The sequence below is a fragment of the Phocoena phocoena genome, chromosome 6, assembly GCF_963924675.1.
Source record: "Phocoena phocoena chromosome 6, mPhoPho1.1, whole genome shotgun sequence".
In the NCBI taxonomy this organism is placed as follows: domain Eukaryota; kingdom Metazoa; phylum Chordata; class Mammalia; order Artiodactyla; family Phocoenidae; genus Phocoena; species Phocoena phocoena.
Window position 1 is genome coordinate 9,046,034 of NC_089224.1, and position 13,056 is coordinate 9,059,089.

A 13,056-nucleotide genomic window follows, 5' to 3' on the forward strand; every position below is an offset into this window, starting at 1 on the left:
CCTGGATGAGGTCTCCTGGCTCTCCAGCATGCACCTTACCCGTGGCCAACAGGGTTTACCCATTTGCTTTTCACCTTACCTTGAACTTCCAGTGCCCTTTGGATGAGGAAAGGTCCAGTGGGACTTGAGCGATGGGTCTGGAAGGGCACACAAGCAGGGGGAGATGCGGCAGCTGGTTAGAAGCCCTTCTCTCTGGCGTGGGGCTCTGCTTTGAGCTGGAAGCTGACCCGGGGTAGCCCCGGAATTGGGGAAGCAGAGACCTGAGGACGAGAGATGTGTATTCAGGTCTCTGCCGTGCCACCTGCCTCATCTGGGAACTGGCTTACTACTACAGCCTGGGCCGCCCAATCCACAGAGGGTTGTACAGAGGCAAGGATGAGCTGGGAATGACCTTTGCAAAGACTGTCAGTCGAGTACAGATAAATCAGTGTGAGCAAAGGTGATCGCGGTGATGGTGATTTCAGCCACCAGCCAGATGTGAGGGACAAAAAGCACCAGCAGACCATGTGCACAAAAACGTTGCAGAGAGGAGGGCTGGGAGCCACGGCACCTCCAGCCTGGCACAGCTGCCAGCACTTGGTCTTGCGCAGGGCTCCAGTGCCAGGGGCCAGGGCTGGAATCGGTTCGAGGCAGGAATGTGCGCCCTACTCCCTTCTTTCTCCTTCCCCTAGAATCACCGAAACTCTTCAGTTTGGAATAGAATAAGGAAAGCTCCTCACGGGGAAAGTTTTGTGGGCTCGACCCTATTAATTTTATATTTCGAATTCCATCCATTCGTTACTTTACTATATTTCACAGTTATTCAAGTGCACGAGGTTCTTTCACAAACACCACATCAGCGATCCTGTATTATCCCCATTTTACTGGTGAAGAAACCGAGGCTGAGATGAGCTGGATGAATGACCATCACACTGCTAGGAACTTGACAACTGGTTTCTGGCTTCAAGTCCTGTGTTCCTGTAAACCCTGTTCAGTGAACTGCAGACCTAATGAAGGTGGGAGGGAGGGGAGAGATGGGGGAAGGGCGGAGAGAGGGGGGAGATTAGAAAGGGAAGGGGGAGGGAGGGAAGGAGGGGAGCAGAGAAGTACAGAAGGAGGAAAGGGAAAGAGCAAAGGAAAGAAAAAAGTCATTTGAGAAAGAGAGCAGCGTTCACACAATACACACCGCAAGAGTAAGATTCAGTCTGTGGGCAGGCAGGCCCACTGTGTCCACGAATCGTCACACGCGGACCCGCCGCTCTACCCCCGTCCCATCCCGCTGCGGGTCCAAGCACCGCAGCCCCATACGTTTCGACCCTTCTCGGCACGGTTGCTCTCTAATTCACCGCGCAGAGTCTCCATTGATGAGCCTCTGCCAGCAACTGGCCGCGGTCCAGGGCCCAGCGCTGGCCAGGCAGGTGTTGGGGATGCCTCGGAGGACGCCAGCACTGACCCTCTCGCTCAGGCCTCCCGAGCCCCGGGCTTTGGGGACACTTGAGGTCTATGCGGAGCTCGGCGGACTGAAGGTCGCAGTGACCCAGCATCCCTGAGCGCCGCCCGCACCAGGGCTCGCTTGCATAAAGTTGCCCAGGTGAATCAGTGCAAGTGAGTGAAGAAATAAAGGGAGCGAGAGAGAGAGCCCGGTTCCCTTGTGCACACAGCTCACATGCTCGGGGCGAAGCCCGTGCTGGCGATGTGGAGTTTAACACCCAGGTCCTGCACAACCCAGGCTCACGCGCGCTCTCCGGACGAAATGCAAGACATTATTATTGGAGACAACAATCACAACATGTATTCTCTTTGTCCCCGCCCCCGCTGTTTTCTCCATCTTTGCTGTCGGACTCTGGAATCCAACTGGACCGCTCTGCGCTCCCCGGCGCCCGCGCAGCTTCCTAACCTGGCGCCTGGGGGCGGCCCCACAGCGCGCACGCTCTGTTCCGGAACCGCTCACGGAGGGCGCCAGGGGCTGCGAGCCGGGGAGGGGACGCCCACGGCCGGCAAGGGGGCGCTGTCCCCAGAGGCCTCTGACCCTGCGGAGCATCGTCCCGCCCTGGAGCGACGGTGAGGTTAGAAAGGGTAGCAGTCGGTTCCTTCCAGGGGCCCTGGGCTGCCGCGCAAATACCCGTGCGGGGATCCCTTCTCTCCCCCAACAACGAGCTGCACCCCCGGCCGGGCGCGGCCCTAGTTCCCCGCGGTTCCCGGAGCATTCTGGTCTGGGGATTTTTCTTAAGGAATTTTTGGCAGAGGGGTTCAACACGGGAAACGGCCTAGGCTTCCCAAAGTAGGGAAGTCAGCCTAGACCGCGGACACATTCTCGCCGCAAGTCACCCCCTTCCCGCCGGATCCCCGGTGCCAGCCAGCCCCGCCTGCTCCACCTCGGGTTCCAAGATGCTTTCCCGGCTCCCGACACCCACTTTCCAGCCAGCGCTGCGCCGCGCCCCGCGCCCCTCGCTGGTCACCCTCGGCCCGCGAGAGCGGCGGATGGAGGGCCCAGGCCTAGGGTGCTGCTTCTAGGTCCTGGCTGTAAGGGAGAGGGAAACTACTCAGTCTGTTCTCTGTGAAGTCCGGGGCTCTGGAGGTTGAAAGTGGGACTTAAAAACGGAGAAGTTGCACTTCTCCACCCACTTGCCCGGTCTTAGCCGTGGGGCCCGGTGCGGGAGGGCGTGTTGCACACGAGGCACGTGTGAACTCAGTCATTGAACGGGGGACCCTGAAATCCAGGGTTAGAGGTTATGCACGTGAACGGTTATATTAACATCAACCATCATGTATGTGTAGAGTTGAGCTTTCACACGCAGCCCTGTGAGGTCAGTCTTATCATCCTCTTCCTTCTAGGATTGGGAGAGGAGGCCTGAGTCACGCACGGAGTAACCCACCACTGAAGACAGGTCCTGACTGCAGACCCCTCGGTCCTCTCCCAGTGCCGCCTCCTTTCAGGGTTGCCTCTGCGGAGCCCTGCACGGGGTGGAGGGGGGCCGCTCAGTAAGTATTTGTGGATGGGATTCCAGGATCTCGTCAAGCCTTATGACTGCCCTGTTTTATACAGTAGGATGTGTCTAAGCCGTATCTTCGCACTCATTTATTCATTCACTTATTCTACATTTCCTGAGCGCCTCCTGTGTGCCCGCACTGAAGTGAGCGCCAGGGGAAGAGCCCTACTCACACGGAGCAGCGGGACGCGGAGCTGTCCTCTGAGCAGGGGGTTCGCGTCCGCGAGGGATGGCCCTGAGCTCCCAGCCCGCAGCCCTTGGAGTTGAGCGCAGGCCCAGAGCCCGCAGCCCCATCTACTCTGGGGTATCAGGGGGAGGGGAACTCGGGAACTCCCGGGGTCGTGCCAAAGCCTAGAGCACGCGGGAGGGGAGGGCCGGGATGACTCTGCTCGGCGGAGAGGAGAGAAAATATGAGAAGGGAATTCCGCGAGGGAAGGGCTAGAGGCGAGGGAGCGGGAAGCCGGGACACCGGAGACCAGGGTGGGATGGGGGTAGAGGTGTGAGAAGAGAGAAATCAGACCAGACGGCAGGGTGAATAAGGGAGAACTGAGGACGCCGACGTGCTCTCCGAGAGCCAGGGAGCCGCGGGCCGTCGAGGGGGCCCTCGGGTGGGCATCGCGGCGAACCCGACGCGGGATCCAGCCCTTGCCAGCCTCTCTGGCCGCCCAAGTTGGCTGGGGGCGAGGTTGTCGCTCCTTAGGTCATTTTAGAAAAGCAGTAGGTGTGTTCTGTCACAGGCCGGGATTCACGGTCAAAGTCACTCGTGCCCGGCCACCCCCAGCGAAACCTGTTTGGCTTCTATTCTCCGCAGGATTCCACACTCGGGAGAAGCTGGCGGAGACTGGCCCAGGGAGGCCGTGGCCAGTCGGGACAGGGGGCTGGAGTCCGGCTCCCGCACCCGGACCCGGTGACTGCGGGCGGCGCCCGCCTCCCGGCCAGCGGCACCTGAGAGGGGAGCGGGCGGGCAGAGCGGCGGTCCCGGGGCGGCGGGGCGCGGATCCCCGGGAGGGACCTGGGAGGCGGAGGGGCGGGCCGGGGGCGGGCGCGGGGGAAGTGGCCCGCCCTCCCGCCTCCCCTCCCTGCAGGTCGGAGCCGGGACGCGGCGGCCCGGGACGCAGGGAGGGGGCCCGCGTCGAGAAGGAGGGAGTGGCCGCGCCGCCTTCGAGAGTCATTGGAGGACGCGGCCGCCCGAAGCTGATAAATAAGGGGCCGGGCCGCGGCTGCCGGCCAAGCTGGACGCCCCGACCGGTGCGAGGGCCAGGTCAGCGCCGGCCCGTCGACGCGAAGCGAGGCGACCCCCGCGCGGCCATGGCGTCGCTGCTGGGAGCTTACCCGTGGCCCGAGGGGCTCGAGTGCCCGGCCCTGGAAGCCGAGCTGTCGGACGGGCTGTCGCCGCCGGCCGCCCCCCGCCCGCCAGGGGACAAGGGCTCGGAGAGCCGTATCCGGCGGCCCATGAACGCCTTCATGGTGTGGGCCAAGGACGAGAGGAAACGTCTGGCGGTGCAGAACCCGGACCTGCACAACGCGGAGCTCAGCAAGATGCTGGGTGAGTGAGCGGGCGGGGCGCGTCCCGAGGTCGGCGGGCGGGGGGCTGGCGGCTGGAGGCCGGGCGGGGTGGGCCAGACCCGGCATGGGGCGCGCGCCGTGCCCGCGAGGTTGGGCATCGGGGCGAGCGTGGGTGTGCGCTCGGGGACGGGGATTCCGAGCAGGGGTGCCCGGACAAGGCCCAAAGAGAACCCGCGCGGCCCTCGGGGTGGCCGGAGAGGCCCCCTCGCGGGGACGGGAGCCGAGTTAGGGGCCCCGCGCGCACAGACCGTCCGGGTCGGAAACGCCGCGGCTGGGTGCACCGGGCGTTCGCCAGGCATACCAGAGCGGGAGACCCCCTCATTCCCTGAACTCCACCGCGGGCACAATCGCAGAGGGTGGTCGTAACCCTCATTAACGAATATTCGTGAAGAGAGACCTTGCGGGAACGCATTCCTGCTTTACCCTAATTATTAAACCGACAGCAGCGTGGACTTGATTCGAGCCTCTGTTTCTCAGTCTCAGGAGTGTAGAAATTTTGATTCGGGTGCTTAGCGCGGCCAGTGCGGGTCTGTCCTGGAGCCCGGCCGCTTCTCGCGGGCCGCTGTGCGGTCCCAGCCCCGGCGACGGAACTGGGGACAGGGACAAGCCAGGCCCAGGAACCTAGAGAAAAGATGTTCTCGGGGGTTTCTTCTCTCTCCCTTGACAGAAGCTGAGCATGTATCAACTCCGCCCAACTCCTAACCTCTTTGCCCTTCAACGTGGTTTTTATCCATTTCGAAGGATGGGAACTTTTAAAAGCACTTTGTGTGCCCAGCGGGCGCCAGGCCCTGTGAGAAGGGACAGTGTGTGGTCACCCGAGGCTGGCCCTGCCCTCTGCAACCCCACCCGGCCCAGGCTGCAGCCTTTTTCCTTTTTCCGTTGGAGCTCGGGGCACCTTCCCCAGATCGGTGGAGTGAAGGCTGACATCCACCTTTGTGCGGGCTAAAGCCACAGGCCCTCCGGCGGAAAGCGTCCTCCTGCAGTTAGGCGCCCTTTCAAAGCAGCTGATGGAGTGCTGGTCTCAAATAGCCTCCTACCCCCCGGCCCAGCCCCCTGGCTAGCTGTGCCCAGGATGAATTAGTGGGCCAGTGTCTTAGTGAGCCCCTTCCCCCATAAAAAAATATTTTAAATCATACTTTATACTGTGTTGGCATAAAGAAAAATATATTAATATATACAATAATAAAACATTTCTTCGAGCAAAAAATTTACATTTTTCTTCAGGTTTCCAAAGAAATGAAAACACCTTTTTTGTTTCTGGGCCCCTAAAAGTTTTTCTTTTGGTGTGCCCAGGTGCCATGCCTTTTGCCCAGGCACAGCTCTTGTGACCAGGATAGAGCAGGCCCAGGCCAGGGATGGGAGAACTCCAGCTGGGGAGCCTTGCAGGATTAGGGCTGCCTGCTCTCAGGGAGAGGACAGGCAAAGGCACTTGGGTGACAAACGCTTCCTGTGAGCTGATCCTTGTGGGCAGTTGGCACTTAGGCTTCCAGAGGTTACAGTGCACTTTGCAGGAAAGACACTGATTCCTTCCTGCTTAACCACACAGCCCCTGGCACTAGGCAAAGGAAACCAACATGGTGTTGCTTTGAAAAATGTGGACTTTCTACACCTGCTACTAGGGGAGCGGCAGGATGGTCTATTTCCACCCCAAGCCCGTGATCTCGCCCAGCCCTTTCCTTTCTGACTTAGGAAAGGGAAGGGGGCTGAATGTGAGAGCCCAGACTTTTTTGACGATTAGCTCTGCAATCTTTAACATTAAAAACTTCACCCAGTAGCGCTGGTACTTTTTATGAGTGAGAAAGCATGTAAAGACAGTTATACATTTAGTGCTTTTAAAAATGAACCTATATTTTACGAATAGTACAATATCCAGGTGCACTTAGAAACTCGAGTCACATTTTATATTCAGTCCATACTCAGGGTGTGGGTGTATCTGGGTCTTAGGCCTCTTGCCACACTCTGGAAACTAATAGCCAACCCCAAATCTGGAGTTCCCGACACGTTTCAAGTTGCCTTTATAAGTGAGAGCTAATTGTAGTCATTGACAAGTCTGTCGGAATAGTTATAAACTTTCATCCCAACAGGAGAACGCCTTGAATAATTACCCTCGTCCAAACCCCTCTGTGGACCCGGCACACATGGACTCGGCGCTGTGCAGAGTGCTCTGGGTGGGAGATGTGGCTCCTTTCCTTCCAGGGCTTGGTGGCGGGACCTGCCCTCTGGGCTAGCTTGTCTCAGACTTCAGGATACAGTAGAGTCATGGGAGAACTTGTCAAGTTATAGAATCCCAAGCCCACCCTAGGAGGTAACAATCTAAGGGGTCCAGAAGCAGCCTTTAGAAAACCTGCAGCGGGAAGGATGTGCAATGTGCTCTGAGAGAGAAAGATACTAAGGGGGCTCACAAAACAAAACGTAAGCGAATAAGGACGAATAGAAAATACCTGTGACGCCAGCGTTTTCGCACCAGTGGGATACACGTGTGTGACGCTTCTTCAGGAGAGAGTTTCGACTTGCGTAACATCGCAATATATTTTTTAGAGTGAGGAAAACAGACCAGGGGAAGGTAAGGGATTTGCTTCTGTACAGGGAGTCAGTGGCTGAGCAGGTGCCCCCTGCCATGGTCGGAGCGTCCTAAGTAGACAACCGGAAGCCACAGCTTGTGTGCGTGTGCGTGCGTGTTGCGTGCAGTAGGGTCCTATTTGACCTTCAGATGGAAGGGCTAATCCTCTGATGCCCTAAGTGAGATCCTGTAATTTACGTCCATCTGTAAAACTATGAACTGAGCCTGAGCTCCCTGACAAGAAGGCCTGTGAGATTTATGCCACAAATAAATATTATAGCATCACTTCCTTGATGGGGCGGCGATAATAGAGGAAGACAGAGTTTTCACTAAAATGCACAAATGATTAGCACTGACCCTCAAAGGGTAAAGGCAGCCCAAATCAATGTTGTAGTCGTGACATGTTTTTGTCCTGTCGGTGACGTTGGGTCAGGTGGGCCTTTCACCGAGAATCCCACACTGTTGATATGTTCGCGTTATCTGGTGGCTTTGACAGAGGTGCCAGTGACTATGTGCCTAGTTGGTACGAGCGCCTTGGGGCGTGCAAGCGGGAGAGGTTGGTTTGGCCTCACTGTGCGTGCAGGACGTGGGCTGGGGACAGGAAGCGAGGAGTGCGGTGCGTCCTGTGCGGAGGGGGGACCGCGGGGGGGCGGGGACGGGGGACCGAGGCGGCCGGCGTGTGCACGTGCGATGCTCTGAGGCCCGAGTCGGAGACAGGTGCACGGGCCGTCCGGAGCCGTGCAGAGGCTGAGCGCGGTCTTCTCTGACTTGTGTGAGCAGGAAAGTCGTGGAAGGCGCTGACACTGTCCCAGAAGAGGCCCTACGTGGATGAGGCGGAGCGACTGCGCCTGCAGCACATGCAGGACTATCCCAACTACAAGTACCGGCCGCGCAGGAAGAAGCAGGCCAAGCGCCTGTGCAAGCGCGTGGACCCCGGCTTCCTGCTCAGCTCGCTCTCCCGCGACCAGAACGCCCTGCCCGAGAAGCGGGGCGGCGGCCGGGGGGCGCCGGGGGAGAAGGAGGACAGGGGTGAGTACTCCCCGGGCTCCGCGCTGCCCGGCCTGCGGGGCTGCTTCCACGAGGGCCCGGCCGGCGGCGGCGGCGGCGGCGGCACCCCGGGCAGCGTGGACGCCTATCCCTACGGGCTGCCCACCCCGCCGGAGATGTCGCCCCTGGACGTGCTAGAGCCGGAGCAGAGCTTCTTCTCCTCCCCCTGCCAGGAGGAGCATGCGCATTCCCGCCGCATCCCCCATCTGCCCGGGCCCCCCTACTCCCCGGAGTACGCCCCCAGCCCTCTCCACTGCGGCCATCCCCTGGGCTCCCTGGCCCTCGGCCAGTCCTCGGGCGTCTCTATGATGTCCACCGTGCCCGGCTGCCCCCCGTCTCCTGCCTATTACTCCCCAGCCGCCTACCCTCCTCTCCACTCCAACCTCCACGCCCACCTGGGCCAGCTCTCCCCGCCTCCCGAGCACCCCGGCTTCGACGCCCTGGATCAGCTGAGCCAGGTGGAACTCCTGGGGGACATGGATCGCAATGAGTTCGACCAGTACTTGAACACTCCTGGCCACCCAGACTCTGCCGCCGGGGCCGGGGCCCTCAGCGGGCAGGGCCCGGTCTCGCAGGTGACACCGACGGGCCCCACGGAGACCAGCCTCATCTCCGTGCTGGCTGATGCCACGGCCACGTATTACAACAGCTACAGCGTGTCATAGAGCCCGGGGCAGCCCGGCCGGCCCGGCCTGGTCGCAGCCTCTCCTTCCCGCGCGGAGCGGAGCTGATGCGCAGCGCCCCGGGGTGGGCAGGTCTGTGCTGCGGACCGGCTCTGCGGATCCAGGGCCCCTCCGCCCGCCCCCTTCCCCGCCCGCCCGCCCCGCCCCGCCCCGCCCCGCCCCGCCCCCTGCAGCCTGCGTTTTGAGTATATTCCTTCAAATGAGTTTTCATTGGCCACACCCTGGGAATCAGGCCCGGTCGTGGCTGAAAGACACTGTTTCCCGCGAGAATTTTCACTGACCTCTCCTCCCATTTCTCATCCCGGAAACAAATTCGGGAAAAGCCCGGAAGCATTCGCATCTCTCCTGCTTCTGACACAGCTGCAGGGGTACAGCCGTCCTGACCCTTGGTCGTCCAGGTGAGGAGAGCCCTGGGCTAAGATTCAGGGGACCCGGGATCCAATCCCAATTCTGCCTCAGGGGACTGGTGAAACCCGACTCCCCTCCCCTCCCCGCCCATCCCCCCGATCTGTAGAGTGAGGGACAGACGCCGCATCTAAGGTCCCCTCTGCTCCAGGGTTTTCTGATTTAGGATTCTCTCGAGGCTAACACAGGAAGATGAAGTTGGCCTCAGTGAGCTCATTCACCTGCAACCTGGTGACGATTCCATGCACAGCCCAAGGACACCAGGCTGCTGCACTTGGTCACAATCTTCCAATATGATCATAGACTTCCAAAAGGACGCTTTGAGAAAGGACACTCACCTTGATTTGGGAAATTAACCCCTGGCGTTAACTGCATCACTGAAAATGAGATTGAATTCAAGATTTAAAAACAAACAAACAAACAATTTTTTTAGACAAGTTCTTTTTTTATTACACACACATTTCAAGAGAATATACACAGCCTGAATACATACAGTGTGTGTGAGACACACACAACACACACATCTCCATGCACAGCCTGAATCAGATACTCTTTGCTGTCCTTGGCAGCTTCTCGTCAGCCCTCTGTTCCTAACAACCCGAAGAGCAGGGAACTGGAAAAGAATTTCAGCATGGTAGCATCACTTCCTTCCAATCTGAATGTGTTGATTTCTTGAGCAAAATTTCATCACGCTCTCCCTTCTGCAGATGCAAAAGGATCTTCCTTCCTGCCGTCTCCATCTCCCTTTCCTGGAATTTCTTTTCTCTCTTCTTTTCAGCTCGTTCTCCACCCCGGAATTGGCCACTAATTCAAAGATCCCTTGACTTAAAATTGCAGGCATGATTCCTATGGCAGAAATGGGAATTTGTTCTCCTCCCCAGCCAGCTGGTTCTTTGGGTAACATCTTCAGCCCACACATCAAAGGAACTTCCCTTTATTATACTTCCTTCCCAAAGAACAGAAGTGCACTGTGATTCAGAAAATATTTCTGAGCCCTGACCCCATCCCCAAAACACTTCCATCCTTCCCCAAGCCTCCTTTGAAGGAACATACCTATCAGTGTGCTAAAAGACAGTTGTTTGTCTTTTGATTTCACCATATTATTGCCTGTATGAAATATGTACGTGTTTTATATATTCTCCTATTAGTTTCACCTTATATTTCATATTGTTGAAAGATCCTTTTTCTTTTTTCCTTCCAAGGAGTCCTCTTGTAAAATCTCTTATGTGATTAATCTTTATGCTATTACTGTATATGACATTTGGTAATAAATAGTAAATCATGGACAATATGATTGGTGCAGTCCAGAATGTATGTTAATAATCTTATAAAACATTATCACAGACATTAAGCTAAACTGTTCCATTTTCTGTAAGAACCACACATGCTTTGGAATGGTTGTAGATATTGATTTGTCTAAAATATTTAATTTAAATAAACGTTTTTGTACCGTGACCATTCTATCATTCAAAATACAGTTTTGCAAAAAGAAAAAGTTTTCAAGGGAGGCGTAGGTAGTACGCGCAGTGCTCCTTCCAGCATTGGTCAAAGTGTTTTCTCCCTCGACTTTTTTTATTTTAAAAAGTTGTCTTGTAGGAGTGGCTGGTTTTCTTTTATGAGTTACGGTAAAGAGATAAAGCCTAATTTTACACCTTAGAAACACTGTTGTTGTCATTGATATCGAAAGAAAAGATGGATTCATAGCCTACCTGCAAAACAGTTTTCTCCTCGGGAGCGATGACTTCACACTTGTAAAGTGGGATGAGGTGGCTGTCAGCTGTCTCAGGATGGGAAGTCGTGCCCAGTTATTTGCTTCCTTAAGGCTACCGCATTTTCCCCTTCTTTTTGAAATCATCTTTTGAAGAATATTTGGATTGCCTTCTTTACTAGGCATTTATAGATGTGGTATTACAAAAATCGTGTGCTCTCAAAGCTCCGTGGAGTGTTGTGGAGAAGACAGGGGAGCACAAGGTTGGGTAATTTAATTAAAGGATATAGCATCTTGTGAGGTTTAGGATGAAAACCCCAGCCAAAAAGTGCCTGGAAAAGAACTGATGATCCCTCAGTCCCCAGGCAGGTCACCGCGTCTGGCTCTTCTCTGCAGGGAAGCCGTTGTAACTTGTTTATGTCAGTAGTAGCCTTGTGTTCTTCCAGGGCCTCTGGGCCAAGGAGTAAGGTCTTGGGAGGGTCCGCACAGGCAGACGTTCATCCTGCAAATTTGATCGTAATCTCTCGTCATTACTTTCATAGCACTTTATAGATGTAGGGAGTTTTACAGCAAGTTTCGTGGCCTGTTTCTCATCCCCAGCCCCAGGTGGGGCCCGTCATCACTCCACCCCATCGCACAGTCAGGAACACTGAGGCCCAGGGTGGGAGGTAACACCCTGGAGTCACCCTACCAGCGGAGGCTGAGGTTTCAGCACTTTGTCAGATGCATCTGCTGGCGGTGGAACAGTCTCCCAGCTGAGTCTCCCAGTTCCTTTTATAGAGCTTCACCAGGCAGGGGATTACACGCGGCCCATTCGTACCTCTCACAGCCCAGGGAAAGAGGATGGACCAAGAGGAAATGGCAGGGCCGGTGTTAGATGACCCCCGAATTCCTAGCTGCTCAGGCCCACCACCGTGGCCGCTGACAGTGGCCGTCTGCGGGGTCGTCAGCTGGCGGGAGGGCTTGTCATGCAGCGCCTGCTGGCCTTGTCTGTGTGTCAGCGTCCGGCCCTGGACGCTGCCAGATGGGCGTGTTTCATTCCAGGCCACACTGTGCGGGGTGGAGGCGTTGTCCCTGCCTCTGGGAGGGCAGGAAACTGGCAGGCGACAGGGTGCTCTCTCACTTTTGCTCAGCTATGAGTGAAACAGTCATGCCCGGAAGCGGGGTGTATTTCAGAGTTTTAGCTGCCCATCCCGGGGACCCAACTCCCACCACCCCCCCACACCCCCACACCCCCGCCCTGTGACAAAAGCACTTCTGGCTTTGGCTGATGGGAATTGATGGGTGTGCACAGTTATGAGTTGTTTTCCTAAAACATAGATGTTACCACGTCACGCTTTTCCTTAAGACCCTTCAGTGCCTGTGCGTCGCCCACGGCACACAGGGTGAGTGCAGTGGTGGGTCCACAGGGAGCCAGCGAGGTTCCTGGGTGTGGGGAGGGTACTGTGTTCACATGGCCAGCCCTCCGCCCCTCCCCCAAAGTGTACCTACTGCACGGAAGGCCTATTGTTCTCTGAAAATGCTCTCTTTCCCCATGCTTCCATGCTTTTCCCAGCGCTATTCCCCGACCAGGGAGACCCTCACTCCCATCACCTGTCTGATGACACCCCACCCACATTCCAGATCCAGATCAGACGTCCCTACCTGTGCAGGCAGAGGGGCGGGTCACTCTCCTCCCTGAGCTCCCGCAGGACTTGAGCACATCTGGCACTTACAGCCGGCGTTGGTGTCATCCACCCATGTGCATCTTCCCCAGCAGGGCAGACACGTAGTAGCTGCTCAACAAATAAGCGAATGAATAAATGAATAAGGTAAACATCTGAGAGGTCCTGTAGGTATTCCAGTTAGTCCTGGTGCTAAAGACCCGAAACATTCTGGGTTCCTAATCTTCTCACTCATCTCTCTGGAAACCCAGACTCTGGAGCCCTTGTGTGTGCAGGGCTCTGAGGCTGGATGCGATGCAGCCATGGCTGTTCACCCTCCCCTGCTACAATATAGCCTGCAGTAAACAGCTGAGGATGGATGATTGGCAGCTTTTGTAACTGCCTACCTTTCCTTTCGAAAAAGGTGTGCTGTTGATTTCATCCCAAGTGAAAGGAATTTGGAAGGAAGGAAGGA

At 56.7% G+C, this 13,056-nt stretch overlaps 1 protein-coding gene across 1 annotated transcript; it reads left to right on the plus strand.

Annotated features, from left to right (window-relative positions):
- Positions 1-4,277: 4,277 nt before the first annotated feature.
- SOX7 (SRY-box transcription factor 7) lies at positions 4,278-8,807 on the plus strand. The gene is made up of 2 exons (XM_065879296.1): positions 4,278-4,515; positions 7,876-8,807. Exons 1-2 carry the CDS (start codon positions 4,278-4,280, stop codon positions 8,805-8,807), a joined length of 1,170 nt encoding a protein of 389 aa, XP_065735368.1.
- Positions 8,808-13,056: the final 4,249 nt, after the last annotated feature.

Coding starts and splice junctions, on each gene's coding strand:
- SOX7 (XM_065879296.1), top strand. CDS start 4,278: ATGGCGTCGCTGCTGGGAGCTTACCCGTGGCCCGAGGGGCTCGAGTGC. Junction 4,516..7,875: donor GGAGCTCAGCAAGATGCTGG/GTGAGTGAGCGG, acceptor TTGTGTGAGCAG/GAAAGTCGTGGAAGGCGCTG.